Below are 17,701 nucleotides of genomic sequence, written 5' to 3'. Positions count from 1 at the left end.
ATATATACTTCATCCGTCCCATATTATAAGTAAAAAAAATCACTTTTTCATGTCCCAAATTTTAAGCCAAAAAACTAAGTTTGTTTTTTATTTTCATGATTTACTTTTATTTATTCTCATAAAATTAATTGTAAATTGCATTTAATTTACTCTCTCTTTTCTTTTCCCAATAATTAATAACCAATAAAAATTCTTTTTATATCTTCCCATGAAACTTATTTCAAGAAAAACACAAAAAAAAACATATTTCAAATTATCATATTTCACTTTTCTTAATAAGTGTGAAATATTTTTTTTCTTATATTATGGGATTGAAAGAGTATAGTTAAAGAGAAAAATTGAAGGAAAAAAAAAAGACATAATAGAAGAACAAAAGACCTTTGGAATTTGTGTTTTAATTGGCTGTTTTGCTTGTTTTAGTGGCCTCTATTGTTTAAAGGTGTATTTCTCTCTGCTATTAATTTGAATTGGTGGATCAAGAACCTTATGCCTTAAATAATACATAATTATCTTTTGGCAAATGCTAAATAGTGCCCCCGGGGCACTTTTAAGCTCATAAATAGTAAACTTTTTATAGAATTTTTATCGGAATGCGTAAAGTCAACGCATTGAAAATTGTAGTGTTTAACTTTTTGAATAAAAAGTTTCTTTAAATAGAATGCTTAAAGAGTGCCCTGGGGGCACTCGTTAGCAAGACCCTTATCTTTTTTATGCTATTGTTTCTTTATTTTTATATATTTTTTTGTTACATTTTCTTTAAGATTTTAGCCACACCAGATTTTATGCCCAGATCCGTCTATGCTTGCAACAAAAACTAAAATAAAACAATCAAAATAGATAAGGTGTGACATTTATTATAAACGTAGTTAGAATACAAAATTTACCATGACACGCATATGAACAAAAAAATGCTAATACAACTGCACATGGAACACCTACAATATAAATTGAACCAAGATTCACATAGGCACCAAACTTTTGCCACCCGATGCAGGATGTGGGTGGCAAAAGATCGTTGTCTATATGAATTTTGGTTCATTTTATGTTGTAGGCGTACCATGTGCAGTTGTATTAGCCTTTTTTGTTGATATGCATGTCATGGTAAACTTTGTATTCTAACTACATTTATAATAAATGTCCCACCTTATCTATCTGGATTGTTTTATTTTTAAATTTTTTTGCAAGTGTTGTGGTTAGGTATCATCTCTGCATTTGTTGTGCAGACCTTACTTTACATTATTTTTACAATTCGTTCTAACTGGGAGGAACATGTAAGCAAATTTAGAATAACTCAACATTCTATAATGTGCTTATTGCATTTATTTACTTACACAACTTTTGTTATTTCTTAGGCAAGGAAAGTTCAAAGCAGAGTTGAGCGTTCAACTACAACCGGCGCGCCAACTACTAGAGACTCCATCACGGAGTCTTACAATCTCAGAAACTTGAACAAATTCCCTAGTCAATTGATTGTGTTTATTGCTTTTATCGTGTTGAAATTTGAATCATAGCAAAAAATTCCCCCAAAGAAGTGGTAATGTTTTGTTAAGTATTAGCTCACTAGATTGGTTTTGTTGATTGAGCAATAAAGAAATTCAATTATTATTCAAGAGATTGGATTTAATACAGAATTTGGCAACTAAAATCTGGAATTTTAATTTATTATTTTTATACATACATAGTAAGAAAATAAAGTTAGAATTAAATTCAATACCATTAAAGAAAAGTACAGTAAACACATAAATTATGTAAAGAGCTAAGTCTGTGAATAAATTCCTTTTGTAAATAACTATAACTGTTGAAATAACCTTATCTGCTGCTGCTATGTACTTTGGCTTCTTCTTCTTTTTATCCCAAACAGAACAGACTTTCCTTCTTCAACATCCTAATGATTTGAGGGGAGGAAGAGAAGTTTCTCTAAATTAGCAGCTTCTGTCTGTGACACATACCAATCAGTGCAAGTTTCCCACTTGCAAACAATTCACATTAAATTCCCTGGGACCAGTTTGTCTACATATAAATCAACCTATCCATTTCCAAATTTGTCTTACTCACCAAGGATCAATGCAATGTCACCATTCATCTTCTATCCTCCACAAATCCAATTCATCATTTTTATAATTTTTCTTGGTTCAGAAACAGCCTTTAACAATTGCTACACTATCTTATCTTCTCACTCTCCCAAACAGACATCATTCATTCACTACCAATGGCAGCTTCGAAGAACAATCCCAATGCTCAGATTCTTGACGAACTAGAAGCTCTGAGTGAAACCCTCTACAAAAATCACACATCCACCACAGCTCGAAGAACAGCCTCACTTGTGTTGCCGCGAAATACACCTGTTCCATCCATTGAAGATGACAGTGACAAACACACGACCGAAGTTTATGGTGAAAGCAGTAACAAACCTCGATCCCGTCGCTTGTCCTTGTCCCCGTGGCGGTCAAGACCAAAGCTTGAGGATGAAATTTCAAAAACAGAAACGAAAGAGGTGGTGGTTAAAAGTAAGACATCGACAACTAATTTGGAAGAGAATGAGAAGAAAGGGATTTGGAAGTGGAAGCCTATGAGGGCACTTTCACATATTGGAATGCAGAAACTAAGCTGTTTGTTCTCTGTTGAAGTGGTTGCTGCTCAAGACCTTCCTTCTTCCATGAACGGACTGAGGCTTGCCGTTTGTGTTAGGAAGAAGGAAACAAAGGATGGTGCTGTTAAGACAATGCCGTCACGCGTTTCACAAGGAGCTGCTGATTTTGAAGAGACCCTTTTCATCAAGTGCCATGCTTATTACACCAACAACAATCATAACAAGAGGCTTAAGTTTGAGCCCCGTCCCTTTTCGATATACCTTTTTGCTGTTGATGCTCAAGAGCTTGATTTTGGAAGAAACTATGTGGATTTGAGCGAGTTGATTCAAGAATCCGTCGAGAAAAACCATCAAGGTGCACGAGTTAGGCAATGGGATACGAGCTTCGGGTTATCAGGAAAGGCAAAAGGAGGAGAACTTGTTGTGAAACTTGGTTTTCAGATTGTAGAGAAAGATGGAGGAGTTGATATATACAATAATAGCAATAGCAATAGTCCAATGCAGAATTCAAAGTCCAGCAAGTTGAGTAGTTTATCATCTTCTTTCGCACGCAAACAATCCAAGTCATCCTTCAGCGTGCCTAGTCCCAGAATAACAAGCAGAAACGATGAGTGGACTCCTTCACCTTCACAGGAAGGTGGCATTCAAGGAATGGACGATTTGAATCTTGATGATCCAAACCCAGTTCATGATTCCTCTTCTTCTGCACAGAAAGTTGATCATGACCACATAGAACAGGTGGAGGATTTTGATCTTCCAGATTTTGAGGTTGTTGATAAAGGGATTGAGGTTCAAGAGAAGGAAGAAGATGAAGGAGAGGAATCTGATAAAACCGTAGAAGAGAAACCGGTTGCAGATGAGGTTGTGAAGGAAGTAGTACACGATCATGTGCACCATGCTAGATTGTCTGAGCTTGATTCAATTGCTCAACAAATAAAAGCTCTTGAGTCTATGATGGGAGATGAAGGTATCAATGACATGATGAAAATAGATGAAGAGACAGGGGAACTGGATGCAGATGAAGAAACTGTGACTAGGGAGTTTCTTGAGATGCTTGAGGATGATCAGGACAGCAAAGGATACTTATTCAACCAACCTGAGATTCCACCTTTGCAACTAGAAGACGCACACGACGATTCTCCTGCAGATGCAGGAGAATCCAAAGTATATCTTTCTGACCTCGGTAAGGGCTTGGGTTGTGTGGTTCAAACAAAAGATGGAGGCTACTTGGCTTCCATGAACCCTTTGGATGTTGTTGTTGCTAGAAAAGATAATCCAAAGCTGGCAATGCAGACGTCGAAGCCTTTTGTGTTGGCATCGCATGAATCTGTGAGTGGGTTTGATTTGTTTCAGAAATTGGCTGGTGTTGGTCTTGACGAACTCAGCTATCAAGTTTTATCCTCCTTGATGCCAATAGATGAACTGATAGGTAAAACTGCAGAGCAGATTGCTTTTGAAGGCATTGCTTCAGCCGTCGTACAAGGTAGGAACAAGGAAGGAGCAAGTTCCAGCGCTGCCCGCATAGTTTCTGCTTTGAAAAGCATGTCAACCATTATCAGTTCAGGAAGAAAAGAACGAATATCAACAGGACTTTGGAATGTTGATGAAAATCCAGTTACTATAGAAGAGCTTCTTCCTATTTCAATGCAGAAGATTGAGTCCATGACAGTTGAGGCATTGAAAATTCAAGCTGACACGGCCGAGGAAGAAGCTCCGTTTGAAGTTTCTACACTCAGATCAAAGAAAGGGGAAAGTGGGAAAGATCTTTTGGCTTCTGCTATTCCACTTGAGGATTGGATTAGAGACCAAACCTTAATAAGCTACAAGGGTGCTGCAACTGCAAGTTCTGATGAATCTGGAAGAGTCACACTGATATTGGTTGTCCAACTGAGGGATCCACTGAGACGCTATGAAGCAGTTGGAGGCCCTACAATGGTGCTTATTCACGCGACACGTGCTGGCACAAAGGGAAATGAGGAAGAGAAGAAGAGGTTTAAAGTAACAAGCATGCATGTGGGAGGATTCAAGGTTAGGAGTTCCACAAAGAAGAATGCATGGGACAATGAGAAACAAAGACTGACCGCTATGCAATGGTTGGTTGCATATGGGTTGGGAAAGGCAGGGAAGAAAGGGAAGCAGGCATTGGCAAAGGGACAAGACCTGCTATGGAGTATTTCCTCACGGATCGTGGCTGATATGTGGCTCAAAACCATGAGAAATCCAGATGTCAAGCTTGTAAATTGATTAATTATGTTATGCCAAGAAAACAGTCTTTCATTCATGTATCATAAAATGTTACACTCATGTATCATAGAAAGTGTCCAGTTGAGGAAACACTTCTTTTCAGCCTGTCGGTTCATATTTGTTGATTTGGTTTGATTAACTATATAAATAAAAGTGTGTATTTTTTGCATTGTGAATACATAAATGGCATATAGAACAAAAATAATAGAGATAATTTACCTAGTCCTACACATACGTGACTATTGCTTATAGAGAAATTTGTTACACCATACCCAAGATAAGAACCAGCTTCATTATCATTGATCAACATAACAAAAAGATGCCAGTGAACATTTCACTTAAGATGCATAAATCCAGAAACCATGATTCAGTGTAATAAATAAATCAGAGTTGCTAGATTCGTCAGAGATGCAACTGACATATTATCATATTGTTGATCATAGACTTCACGCTAGATTTCCTTTTCTGCTCCTCCAAAAAGGGAAGTTCCTCTTGATACAAATCTATTCAGAATTTATCAAAAGATACAAAGAAACATTTTGAAAGACAAATATTATGCATCAAGTTGGCTTATGGAGTTGCATCATTATTTTAAGTCATTTGATTTTACTTATTAAAAAAATAAGGTTCGAAAGAACACCTGTCAACTGTTTCTCTACATTCGTTTAGTATGTGTTATTTTGAGAAAAATCCTATCACCTACATTGTAGGAAACTGAATAGCAGACATAAAAGCCTAATAGAAAGTAAGTTCAATGAAAATGTTTTGATAAGATAGGATTAGAAATGTAGATGTGCGGAAAAGACTATCATGAGTACTGGTAAGAGAAAAGATCGTGAAGGAAGACAGAAATTTAAATCAAATTATTAAGAGATATTTGGTTTGAGCAAGCAAGAAATCCAAAATCCACAAGATTTGCAATATCCAGTACTCATTGTTATATCTTCTAGAGTAACTATTCAAATAACAAGATGCCATAATATTTAAGCCGCGAGAATATCACTAACAGCCAAATTCACAAGAACACAGAACGTGTAGTAAATATAACTTTGACAACAAAATTGTGTAAAATTACATTCAATTGAACACATTCTGAAACATACAATTCAGATTGACTTGTTCAATATATAACTAACAGGACCTGGTGGAGAATATTCTTCGCTTCCTATTCTTATACTACTTTATGAACCCTCTTTACTTTAATTGCTGTGTAATTCTTTCTCATAAATGGCCCCACCCGAATTTCTACAGAACAGAAGGGGCATGGCATATCATCATTAAAATATCATGAAACAAAAACTTTAATTCAAAGTATCTATATACATTTCAGTTTCCTGGATTATATGCATACAATACCCAAGTACAAATAAATAACTCACCTGAATGACTTCAACTGCATCAAATTATCTACATGAATCTTTTTTTTATAAGGAAGGTAAAAAGCATCAAATTTCTATCCGACTACACCGACACCAAAATGCAGTACCTCCACTCCGGCCTCGAGCAACAGCTATTTCCTCATCAACATAAAACCAGATGAAAAACGGATCCTTGGTACTTGGTTCTCGGTCTTCCTTTTGCCCAAGGCTGATTTGTAGCGGGTTTAAGGGTCCAACTTTTATTTTAAGATTCTCAAAAATGAAAGACAGTATTCTGTTTTTCCACGAAAGCCTGCCTTCAAATGTTAATTGTCCAATAGGTCCAAGAAATACACCATTTTCAATCCTCTTTGCCTAACAATTCACCAATATAACATTATAACTTAGTACGAAGCAATCCGATGAATAACCGAGCCTTTTTCTGAAGATATTTTAGATATAGTTGGATGATTTGGTATATGCAACATTTACAATTAATGAAACTGTTACATAAATTTGTGTGGGGTGGGGTTGCTACAACAAAGAATAGAGATGAAGTAGATAATTGCACAATTACTACAAATTGTGTGTGAATGCTTTCAAAACAACCTTTATTCTTTAGCACCTTTTTCTTAACGCTCGTCAAATGTTTAAAACTCAACAACACAGAAGGGTGTAAACTTCTCATTGTGCAGATGAAGGTTTTTTTTTTATTAAAAAAAAATCACTCTAAAGTCTAAATGGACTCTTATGTATCAAGAATGAAATATAGATATTAATAGAGACTTACAGCGGCATCAAATCTCTGAACAGCTGTGAGAGGAAAATAACTGCCACCATCTAATTTTTTCTGAAATTCAGCACAAGATTACAGTAAGTATAAATTGCTAAAGATAGTTTAAATTTCATCATAGGAAACAATAGAAATATGTTAACCTTTGCAGTAAAAATTAGCATCCAGGTTCTCCCAGGGGATTCCTTTCCTCCAAGGGTGTCAAGAAAACCAGAAGGATCAACTTTTGCTTTCTCAATGGAAGCCAATGCAGAAAGAATCTCCTCTGCTGGTACCTTTCTTGTCTTAGCTGCATTTTTTAGCACTTTCACATTTTCCTCTAATTCCTAAGTAAAGATAGAAATAAAAAATTAAATTAAGGCCTGTTTGGATAAAATAAAATCAGAGTATTTTCATATAAGCTATTAGTTATTTCATAATCTATCATGAAGAGCTTATAAAAATAAGCTAAAAAACAGCTTATGGACATGTTATAAGTTGTTGTTTCCATAAGCTATCCAAAACAGTCTTATAAGTGTTTATTTTAGTAGATAAATTCAAATAAACAAATTCAAACAAGCCCTAAATTGAATTGGAAAACAAAACAGAAACCCCATGAAAAAAATTCAAACTTTGAGCTCAGATCATCCCCACCTTACAAAATTGACGAGTTTTCATAGTAAATGATGGAAAGGGTTCACTAAAGATTCAAATTTTAGCATCTTAACCTCTTCAATTTGGTAAGAAACTAAACAAAGCTTTGAAAACATTAATGGTAAATGAAAATGAATGCAAAGAAAAAGAGCATATGAGCATACCCTTTTGGGTTTATCGTCCTCAACAAGAAGTGGGGTTGAGGAAAGTTCATCTTTTTCAATGTCATCAAGGGTTGCTCTTGTTCTTGTTCTTTCTCTGTGATATTTAACAAGGTTATGTTTTGTTGTTATTGTTGTTCTTATAGGAGTGGAATTCAGAGACTTTGATGATAGTTTAAAAGATGGCAATGAAGCTGAATTTGGGAAGCAGGTTGTGAACAATGAGATGTTTAACATATGAATTGGTGCTATGTATGAATTTATTGCCATTTTGCAAATGTAGTTATGATGATGATGATGATGATGATGATGATGATGATGATGATACAGTACCTTTCACTTTTGGGGCATATACGTTTCTGTGTTTCATTTGTTCTGTATTTATGTGGTTCTGAAATTTCTATTATCGTTATGATTAATATTAACACCAAAAATATTCGGCGGGGAAGGAAAAACATTATTTTAACGACTTTGTGTCAATTAGATTAAGGTACGAATGTATTGAAATTACACAAGTTTTCAATGCAAAAATTTCTCCTTATAATATTCTTAACCAGTGCCCTAATTAGCATGACTTTTTTTTCTATTATACCTGAACTACTTGTGCTTCGTTTGGATTAACTTATTTTTTAGCTTATGCAATATAAATTAGATTTTATGTTATCTTATGAGTTCATACTGGTGAAAATTATATTTTTATAAGGTATTTTATCATAAACTACTTTGACAAACTTATAATAATACATAAAAATTGCATAAGTTGGTTGCATAAGCTCAAAAATAAGTTAATCCAAACAAGCCCTTATTACTTTATCTTTTTTTAATTCTTCAATTTATCTTTCGTATACCATTAATGAAAGACAATTTTGTAAATTAACTCATAATTTTTCTTTTTTATACTGCACTAATTATATTTTAAATTTGTGTAATATGGTTAAAAAAATTAATAGAGACAGAAACCTCATTAAAATAATCATAACATTTGGGCTTTGCCCTCTTCCTTTACCAAAAAAAAAATATTATAAAATTAAAGACTTATTTAAAAGTGTTACTCGTATTTATAGATGTGCTTGCATATTATTACTATGTCAATCTAAATCTATAAACTGTTTATCTCAAACAAACAAACAAAAAAAATACACAATCTCGCTAAAATAGTTATACATCATCGTTGATGCTTTAAATGTTTACTTCAAAAACTTAAAGATCTTTTACACATCGGAAGGTGTAAAATGTTTTATTTCAAAAAAAATATATATAATTATTTTACACATTAAAATCGGTCAATTTGGAAAAATATCATTTGGATTGGTTAATCAAGAGAGGGTCAAAATTGACAATAAGAAAAGTTGAAGACTTTTAAGAACCATATAGGTGGAGATAGAAAAAGGGAAGGAAAAAGGTATTTTTGGTGAATATTTGTATCCCAGCAGCATCACGACTAGAGACTTTTGTATTGCATTTAAGTCTCTAATATATATCAAACCACACATGTATTTAGACAAAGGAAAGATCTAACGGTGAAATTGGATTTGCGACAAATAGCAAAGTTCAAAATGCAGATTATATGGTGCGATGTCAATTTATAAATAATTATGTATTTCATGATCAATATCTTCATCCTAAAAGGATCGATTCAGTAATACTCATGGCATACTAGTTCATTCTCAAAATACACATGACGCTGAATCCGACTTGCAAATTTCCATCAGGTATACTCACTAATAACATAGTAAAAGAGAAATCATTTATCAGCATCAAATAAAATATGCCCCATTCAACTGTGACTAGAAAAAATTTGTCCCATTGCTGTTATTCAAAAATATGCATAGGCACCAGATACCACAGCTAATCAGGTGGATCGATTCAAAACCATCCATTTCAATTATATATCACATGTAGTATGGTTGGAAGCTGCTGGGCAATATAACACTGAAGCAACCAGGCCTTGTACGGCCGACCGCGTACAAGTACATGGGCACCAGCTGCAACAAATAACTCTTCACTGAATAATACCCCATAAAGCAAAAGAAATTCCGAAATGAAATGGATATATGTCATCCATCCTATACACGATTAGTCTAGTTAATTTGAAAATACAAAGTCAAGAACCAAAAATTAAAACTGACTGTTCCCATGCAAGTGACCAAGTGGTATTAGCAAATTAATTTCCTAGTCTATTCACGTAAAATCATTTGATTTGACCAATAAACATAGAACACCAGAAAAATCTATAGACACGACGATCGGAATATAATATGCAAAACAAAATATTTGATATTTTAGGCTCAACCATTTGTAAGTCCATTTCCAAATCAAACAATATATCTAGATACAAAAGAGAAAGTTCCTCTAATTAACTTCAAAATTAACAAAAAGAAAAGTAAATACTAGGATTATCAAACCATGGAAAACCAGATGAACAGCCTTACAAAGTTGACCATTAAAAGCAAGAACATGTCAACAATGCATATGAAAGATTTTGTACCTCATGTCAAAAAATTTACAAACTTAGATAGCAGTGATTTTCCCCACGGCAACAGTTTTTCCTGTAGAACATAGTATGTCATACAGCTTGAACATATATAAATAAATATCATCATAAATACATTTGCAAGTTGAACAATCATCTTAATCCTTACCTTCAGTGCGAAGAGTGAACCTCCCTAGTTGTGGAAAATCAGAGAACTTCTCAACACATATCACGTTATTAACCTGCAAGCACATCACAAAAACAAGATGAAAATAAGCTCTTAGAAATAAATGAATAAATAAATAAACAAATAAACAAATAAATAAAAGAAATGTTAACGAGTACCATTGAGGGTGGTACTGGTTAAGGGTTAAAAAATGAAAAGTATTGAATGAAAAATAAGAACTTTTTAAGGCTGACGACATATCAAGTACCATACTATTCATTAAATAATGTGTATCTTTAGGTTTCTCAACAAATACCCTCGGGCACTAATTAGCAAGGCCCATATGAAGAAGAAAGAGGGAAAAAAAACTAGGTTTAACGATGAAAGCATTTCTCTCTAAGACAACAGAACTATTATGCACATTCTAGATGAAGTAGAAGTCTTATCATAGCCCTGGGAAGCCCAACTACAGCAAGTCAGCAATGTAATAGTAAAAAGGGAAACTTGGGGTGACAAATAGCACAGGTTCAAGGAAAGGGTCAAAAGTAAAACCACCGAGTTCATGGCAGACAGCCTTGTGGTAGATGAAAGTGGTAGATGAAAGTGGTGACTGTAACCATGGAGCAACAGTTGGTCTTGTTTCTCACAATTTGTGTATAACAGGTTGATGCAACCTACATCGTATTCATATGATAGAAATCGCATAGGAATGGCTTGATTCGCGACAAAACGGTGGACAGTGTGTCCCTTCAGAGCATGTTCAACCTGTTTCCAAGCCAAGAATATCTTGTCATCCAACTTTTCGAAGATGACAATTCACAAAGGAGGTGATTGGCACAGATTGTGACAGAAAAGAGAGCAGGGGTGGTCGGCTCACAATTGTCAGCAACTAAGGCAACACTTGCCCCACAAGCTAGCATATCGGGTTGAATTAGACCAAAACTCAAATCCTAAGATGGTAATATAGCCTATCATGGATCCATTGGGCCACCAGCAAATGTCCAGTCCTGAGCGCAAGAGTCCCACATTAGATAGTGATATGACCTAAATAGAGGTTATAAGTGGGAGCAACCTTCACCCCCCATGAGCTAGCTTATGGGGTCTAGCTGAAACCCAAATACTACGAGGAATTATTTCACTGAATCAATATTAGAGGTACAATATGTTTATATTAGTTACACAATATTCTAGAGTAACAGAAGAATACTAACTAACAACTGATTCCGCTAACAGAATATAACAGCTATCTGCATAACATTAGGGTAATGTGACTGTGACATTGCATCTTTAAATATTGTCCACCAATTTCCAGTCAAACAAAAGATTGTCCACCAATAAAAAAAAAATATACAAATTAGCTTCCAGATTTGTGATGTAAAAAATGTACCTGAACACGGCATAATACAATAGCGCCATTCTTTACAAAGAGAACTTTCTTTTTTATAGGCTTCCTTGTCTTTGGATCAATTTGTTCCAATAGCTCAACAATCTCACATTCCTCAACTACAGAGTGGACATGCAGAACAGCTTTGTATCCAGCAGTAAAAATAGCCTGCAGAATTCATATGATGTTAATTGTGTTGACCATACATAGAAACTACTGCTAACTTCCAAATGCAAAAAAGAGAGGATACACACATTGTCCAGTAATTCAAGGATCTGCAACTGAGCAACAAACTCAGTAACTGTTGATATTGGATTTGCTGCAAAAAGGGGAAAACAAAAAGTCAAAAACCGCGCAAGAACCACCATACAGCACATGGATCTCAACATAAATGACATAGGTCTCAATATTTAATTGAGTAGTACTTGAAGACGTTTATGGTAGGAAAAGGTCCTTCAGTCACCAAGTGGAATCATTATGATCAAACAAATTTTTTAAACGCATTATAAATTTATGGATAATTTTCAAATCCAAACAAAACAATACAATTTGAATTTGGAATGGGAACTGAGGTCATAGTATATTAATTAGGCTAAATGTCATGGCATACTAGGAGGCTTAACTTTTCATATCAGAAGAAGAAATGAAATACTTCCAAAAAAAACTAGCTTTTACACATTGCATCAAAATTGTTTTTTAATTATGCTTTCTATAACATTTTTGTACCAAAAGATGAAGGGAAAAAAATGTTGTCCCAAAAGTTGTTCCAAAATTTGTTGTACAAATAACGCTACTCTTTTCAATAAAACTTCTCCAGTAATTTCTAAAATGTACTATTGTTGGGATGCATCTTTCAAGTGCGGCAAAATTAGTAAGAGGTAGAAAAAACTCCTTACCAGCACTAGACAGGACGAACCCAGACAATAAGTCTTCTTCTTCAATGCCAGATAATCGAACCCGTAAATTTTCACCAGGTCCAGCGATGTTAACCCGCTTTTCATCGATATATATAGCAACAACTTTTACATGATCCTGCAAAATAATGTACCGTTGTCACCTAGTTCAACAAATACGAAAAAGCAAAAGAAAGAACGGAAGGACAAAACCCACAACACCCTAAAAAGATTACCTTATTTGGCATGATCAAAAGGGAATCTCCATCCTTAATAGTACCAGATTCAACTTTGCCCATAACAACAGTTCCCATGTCTTTGAATTTGTCAATTATAGGCATCCTGCAAATATGAGAAGTTCAATCGCAAAAAAACAAAAGTTGAACTTTAAAAATATAGAATTATAAAGGACCTCTAGGAGGGAAAAGGAAGCAACATAATGTTTAAAAGGCAGTACCTGAAAGGACTTTGGGGATCTCCCATAGGAACTTCAATACTATCAAGGGATTCAAATAAGCAAGGTCCATCCCACCATGAACAATGACTTTTATCCAATCTTGTTTTTATGTTTAAACCCATGAGCCCCGATATTGGTAAAAATGAGACATCTGTTAAATAAAACAATTACTAAAATAAGTCTATTTGCATAATCCGTTAAACCAGGAAAAGGCGTGCACAAAATATGAAATTATTGGTAGCAAATGATTTTTAAAAAAGACACTTCAGAATCCTTTTATAATCTTTTCAAATCCCACACAATAACTTGCAGGGTGGGAAAAGAATAGCCTTTGCACGACCTAAATACTATCAGATCACAATCCTTACTTTCCTAAAAGCAAAGAGAGCTTCTTTTCATTCCAATTTAATATAGAAGGTTTGCATCATGTATCCATCCCTTGAAAATTTAATACACGCATCTCAGTGCACAAAGAAACTATCAACCTTTCAGCAATCTTCAACATGTCCCAAGCTCTGGAGCATCCAGTAACACAACATTCCCCACCCCTCTAGACGAGAATAAGAAATTTTTAGGAGTGAACTACGGTAGACAGTTTACCATCCCCGTCATGCTCCCAGTGTTAAAGCAACATAACCCACCCACAATTTATAACGCATTTGCACCAACATCTAAAACGAATAAACAGACAAGCAAAATAATAAGTTCCCATACTCTTCAGCATATAAAAGGCAGAAGATACCTTTCTTTACATTGTATCCTGATTGCTTTAGAAATGGAACCATCTTTGACTCAATTTCATCATACCTAATAGAACACCACCAGTAAGATATCTCTTTACAATTCCAGATAAGCTCATAAAGGCAGAGAGAGAGCTCTAACCTTTCTTTTGACCAGTTTACTGTAGGATCATCCATTTTATTGACAACCACAAGCAGCTTAGTCACACCCAATGTTTTTGCAAGCTGGACATGTTCACGAGTTTGTCCACCTCTCTCATATCCAGTTTCAAACTCTCCCTTCCGAGCAGAAATTACCTGATTGATGAGCATAGATCACGGAAAGGAAAAGACAAACATATTATCAAATGCTTCTGAAGAGTCATATACTGAAAATCAAGAAACAGAATGAGTGTCACATATCAACTTACCAACACTCCAATATCAGCTTGAGATGCACCACTGATCATATTAGGAACATAGCTCTTGTGGCCCTGCATAAACAATATAATTTAATATTAAATGTTTGCTACATTAGCATAAAATGATGCTGTTTAAAATCAAAGATACTATGATAGACTTTTAGACAGAAAGTTAGCAATAATCAATCAAAAACAGGAAACTTTTATTACGCAACAGAATATGCATTCCGAGACACAGAAAACTGATCTGAGGAGAATCACGAAATACATATACTCACAGGTGCATCCAAAATGGTGAACCTTGTAGTGTCTGTCTCAAAATGTGCTCTTCCAACTTCAACAGTCTTTCCCTGTAATTATCACAACTTCACTCTCATTATGAGTCCAAATAAAATTCAAGTGGTTAAGCAAAGTGGAGATCTACATTAAATGGTATAAACCAATTAAATGTTATCCGCAAATGTATTCATACCTTAACTCTCTCCTCCTCGTTTGTGTCCATAATATAGGCCATGTACCTGGCATATAAATTTCAAATCATTAACTTGATATATGTATCAAGTATATTAACTACTAAAAGGTTCCATCCCCTCTCCCAACAAGATTTGGCTCCGCTAAAGTGAGTTGAGACTAAATTAAGTAATCTAAAACAGGTTGATATTACTTAATTTACACTCTAAAGCAAAGTGTCCTTAGAAGAGTTCAATCCCCCTAACAAAAAGAGGAAAAAACTACTCTATTATATATATATATATATATAAATTTAAAACCAAATTGGCGGCATCCCACATTTTCATAGTTTGTGCACCTCAACTGCACTGTTTAAGTGAAATATACAAAATACATACAACAAAGAAGCTAAGATATATTGACACAAAGGTGAACACCTTTCGGAGTTTGTATGTTACTGTCCTATGATGGCATGACACCTTTGTACCAAAGGTAGAAAACTATTGGACATTCTAATCAACATGTATCATCCCATTAAAATTGATTGAAGGTGAACCAACTTAAAAACTGTTCAAGATGCTACAAAAAGAAAAGTATTCACATGAAATTATTAGATTATACTCGGTAATTATCAAAAGTCCAATACAAATTCTACGACTTTCTAAATTGTGATAATTCAACCCGGTCAGTACAGTACCCTGCCAACTACAATAAATTAAGTCCCTAAGTTGCAGCAAAGAAATGATGATGCAGAAAGCAGAATTTGGATAATATAACAATCGCGATACAAAGTACTAACCAGCTTTCTCTACTTTTGTCCTTAGCTTCTTTCTCATATTTTTGGATAGTTCGATCATCAACCTGACCACTGAGGAAAAGTATCTGACCTCCAGTTGTAGATTTGCCAGCATCTAGAGCAAGAAGAATAAAAAAAAAATCACCTCTAGAACAACATTATACTGAAAGAACACAGGAACACATGCGAGAAAGGTCGCTTTTAAAATCTGTTAAAGACCCATACTACTTGAATAGCCAATTAATTGTAGATTAATCCTGAAAAAAATGAATCGCCATATGAAAAACGAAAGTAACAGGAACTGAGTCCTTATTCTTATATTAGACAAATGGGAGATGGGAGAATAGCTCCTTACAACTTACACAATCCTCATCCCCAACACCTCTTCTTTATGCAGTTCTCCTTGCTGTCCTCCCTCAGCCCTCTTTTAAGCTTTTTTTTTAAAAAAACTGAATTCACACCTCCCTGACTTGTCTCCCGTGCTGCCACATATCCAGGCAATTACAACAAATCCCCCACGCATATTCCCTTCCACCTCACCTCTCTTACTACCATAAGTCTTTTATTTTTCCTCACGTGTTTAATAATATGTGCATACCTATTCAAAGCAACTTTAGTCTGTGTTTGTGGTTGGCTTAGTTTATTTCCGAAACATCATAAAAAATTGATTATCCTCCCAAACTAATCAAACCAAACACGTTACTAGACATATACAGATTATAGGTGAACTGCCGCATGAATAACAAGTGAGGAGTGAAAACCCACCATCCAGGTCAAGAATACATTAATTCATCAACTTACCAACATGCCCAATAAACACAACATTCAAGTGCCTTTTCTTCATGTGCTCATCTTCTTCATCTTGAACGGGAGGAATTTCCTTATCTTTCGCTACAAATCAAAGTCATGGAGTGAGGACATGAAAATAGATGTTGATATCTTAATTGGTATTGAGTAGTCTAACTTCAAAACAACAATCTAAATGTGCAATACATGCGATATGACATACTAGAAAACCAAAAACATTTCAATACCTTTTGGCTCGGCCTCAACAGACTGAGCCTGAACCTCCTGCTTTGGATCTGAAACAGTCAAATTGAAATCTCTCATATAATGGACAGTAAAGAATAATGAAGTACCATGATACCTTTCTTTTCATTATAAAAACAACAATGTCCCACTTTTGATGCTAATGAGATTTTCTTTCACAGAAAATATAAACATGAAAATGGAAGGCACGAAAAAAAACACAGAACCAACCATTTCCTGACAACAAACCTTCATCCTCCATCTTATCAAAATTATCAACATCTGGCTTTTCATCCTCTGGATTTACCACCCCATTAATGTCTTCTGCTTTATCACAATCAAGATTGGATAGAAAAATTAAAAAAATCATACACAGACACAAATACATAGTAAAAATAAATAAAAACACAAAAAAAATACTTAGCCTATGGATTACCTGCTGAGTCAAGCTGTAAAGAACGAATGTCCTCCTCGAGATCTACCATCGAAACAAAACAAAACAAAAAAACATTCCTTAAAACCTTAAAGAGAATGGTTTTGATTGAATTAACGAAAAGCAATAAACTTGTTTTATTTTCTCTGAGTATGATGGAATCAAAAGGAACCAACATAACATGCAACTCACAATAAGGTAATAAAATAGAACTAGAAGTTGAGTAATAATATAACAAAAAACACAGTATAACACTTTGAGTGAATAGAACAGACTCGTGCAAAGTGAAAATCACATGCCCAATTATTATTATATGAGTAAAAAAGTTCAATCCATAACACACGCACAAGGAATTACAATCAATCACTAGAAATCAAGCAGAAAATAATAATAAAGCTAGGATCAAAAAAAGATTATGAAAAATTGGAAACGTGCAAATCTAAGTAATCTATCTATCTATATCTATAACGGATTAAAATGAAACATGAAATTAATAAAGTTAATTGCAGAAAAGAGGATAATAAATCGGAGAAAACGCACCCATGGTAGAGAAGAAACGATTGACCAGAATCTGAAGAGAAGAGAATGATACTGCTGCTGCCGCTGCAAGGGTTTCGTGGAGCACGCACGCAGTTAAACACCAAACACAAGGTTTATGTAACAATATTCCAATTTCTTATTATAAAGTATATCATTTTCT

General features: G+C 34.6%; 3 protein-coding genes across 10 annotated transcripts; 1 reads left to right on the top strand and 2 right to left on the bottom strand.

The window, feature by feature from the left end:
• Nucleotides 1–1,200: 1,200 nt before the first annotated feature.
• On the top strand, nucleotides 1,201–5,010 carry LOC123918387 (protein PLASTID MOVEMENT IMPAIRED 1). The gene is made up of 2 exons (XM_045970413.1): nucleotides 1,201–1,271; nucleotides 1,353–5,010. Exon 2 carries the CDS (start codon nucleotides 2,210–2,212, stop codon nucleotides 4,832–4,834), a length of 2,625 nt encoding a protein of 874 aa, XP_045826369.1. The 5' UTR covers nucleotides 1,201–1,271; nucleotides 1,353–2,209; the 3' UTR covers nucleotides 4,835–5,010.
• An 857-nt stretch (nucleotides 5,011–5,867) lies between these two features.
• LOC123918390 lies at nucleotides 5,868–8,287 on the bottom strand. 2 transcript variants are annotated; one of them, XR_006812761.1, is made up of 5 exons: nucleotides 7,783–8,209; nucleotides 7,129–7,311; nucleotides 6,983–7,042; nucleotides 6,214–6,567; nucleotides 5,868–6,079 (listed from the first exon to the last, which is right to left on the bottom strand). XR_006812761.1 is itself a non-coding variant. In XM_045970422.1 (4 exons), exons 1-4 carry the CDS (start codon nucleotides 8,047–8,049, stop codon nucleotides 6,280–6,282), a joined length of 798 nt encoding a protein of 265 aa, XP_045826378.1. In that variant the 5' UTR covers nucleotides 8,050–8,287; the 3' UTR covers nucleotides 5,868–6,279. The 2 variants fall into 2 exon arrangements, 1 of the variants encoding a protein (XP_045826378.1); XM_045970422.1 differs by having other exon boundaries at nucleotides 5,868–6,567; nucleotides 7,783–8,287.
• A 1,060-nt stretch (nucleotides 8,288–9,347) lies between these two features.
• Nucleotides 9,348–17,701, bottom strand: LOC123918388 (eukaryotic peptide chain release factor GTP-binding subunit ERF3A-like). Of its 7 annotated transcripts, none has more exons than XM_045970417.1 (19): nucleotides 17,542–17,673; nucleotides 17,005–17,046; nucleotides 16,800–16,892; nucleotides 16,574–16,621; nucleotides 16,341–16,430; nucleotides 15,543–15,654; nucleotides 14,766–14,811; nucleotides 14,572–14,643; nucleotides 14,303–14,365; nucleotides 14,035–14,189; nucleotides 13,895–13,959; nucleotides 13,153–13,303; nucleotides 12,932–13,037; nucleotides 12,699–12,834; nucleotides 12,057–12,121; nucleotides 11,806–11,970; nucleotides 10,422–10,494; nucleotides 10,268–10,328; nucleotides 9,348–9,764 (listed from the first exon to the last, which is right to left on the bottom strand). In XM_045970417.1, exons 1-18 carry the CDS (start codon nucleotides 17,543–17,545, stop codon nucleotides 10,291–10,293), a joined length of 1,524 nt encoding a protein of 507 aa, XP_045826373.1. In that variant the 5' UTR covers nucleotides 17,546–17,673; the 3' UTR covers nucleotides 9,348–9,764; nucleotides 10,268–10,290. The 7 variants fall into 7 exon arrangements, with proteins under 7 accessions (XP_045826373.1, XP_045826376.1, XP_045826374.1 ...); XM_045970420.1 differs by having other exon boundaries at nucleotides 16,818–16,892; XM_045970418.1 differs by lacking the exon at nucleotides 9,348–9,764 and having other exon boundaries at nucleotides 10,034–10,328; nucleotides 17,542–17,701.

This window comes from Trifolium pratense, linkage group LG3 (genome assembly GCF_020283565.1).
Source record: "Trifolium pratense cultivar HEN17-A07 linkage group LG3, ARS_RC_1.1, whole genome shotgun sequence".
Lineage (NCBI taxonomy): Eukaryota > Viridiplantae > Streptophyta > Magnoliopsida > Fabales > Fabaceae > Trifolium > Trifolium pratense.
This window is presented reverse-complemented; position numbering and strand designations above follow the sequence as displayed.

Excerpts from the sequence above, each read along its gene's own strand:
- LOC123918387 (XM_045970413.1), top strand. The coding sequence starts at position 2,210 with ATGGCAGCTTCGAAGAACAATCCCAATGCTCAGATTCTTGACGAACTA.
- LOC123918390 (XM_045970422.1), bottom strand. The coding sequence starts at position 8,049 with ATGGCAATAAATTCATACATAGCACCAATTCATATGTTAAACATCTCA. Across the intron at positions 7,312-7,782 it reads AGGACGATAAACCCAAAAGG|GAATTAGAGGAAAATGTGAA; the intron begins GTATGCTCATAT and ends ATCTTTACTTAG. Across the intron at positions 6,568-6,982 it reads TTCAGAGATTTGATGCCGCT|GCAAAGAGGATTGAAAATGG; the intron begins GTAAGTCTCTAT and ends GTGAATTGTTAG.
- LOC123918388 (XM_045970414.1), bottom strand. Across the intron at positions 16,893-17,004 it reads TTTACAGCTTGACTCAGCAG|AAGACATTAATGGGGTGGTA; the intron begins GTAATCCATAGG and ends GTGATAAAGCAG. Across the intron at positions 16,431-16,573 it reads TGTTGAGGCCGAGCCAAAAG|CGAAAGATAAGGAAATTCCT; the intron begins GTATTGAAATGT and ends TTTGATTTGTAG.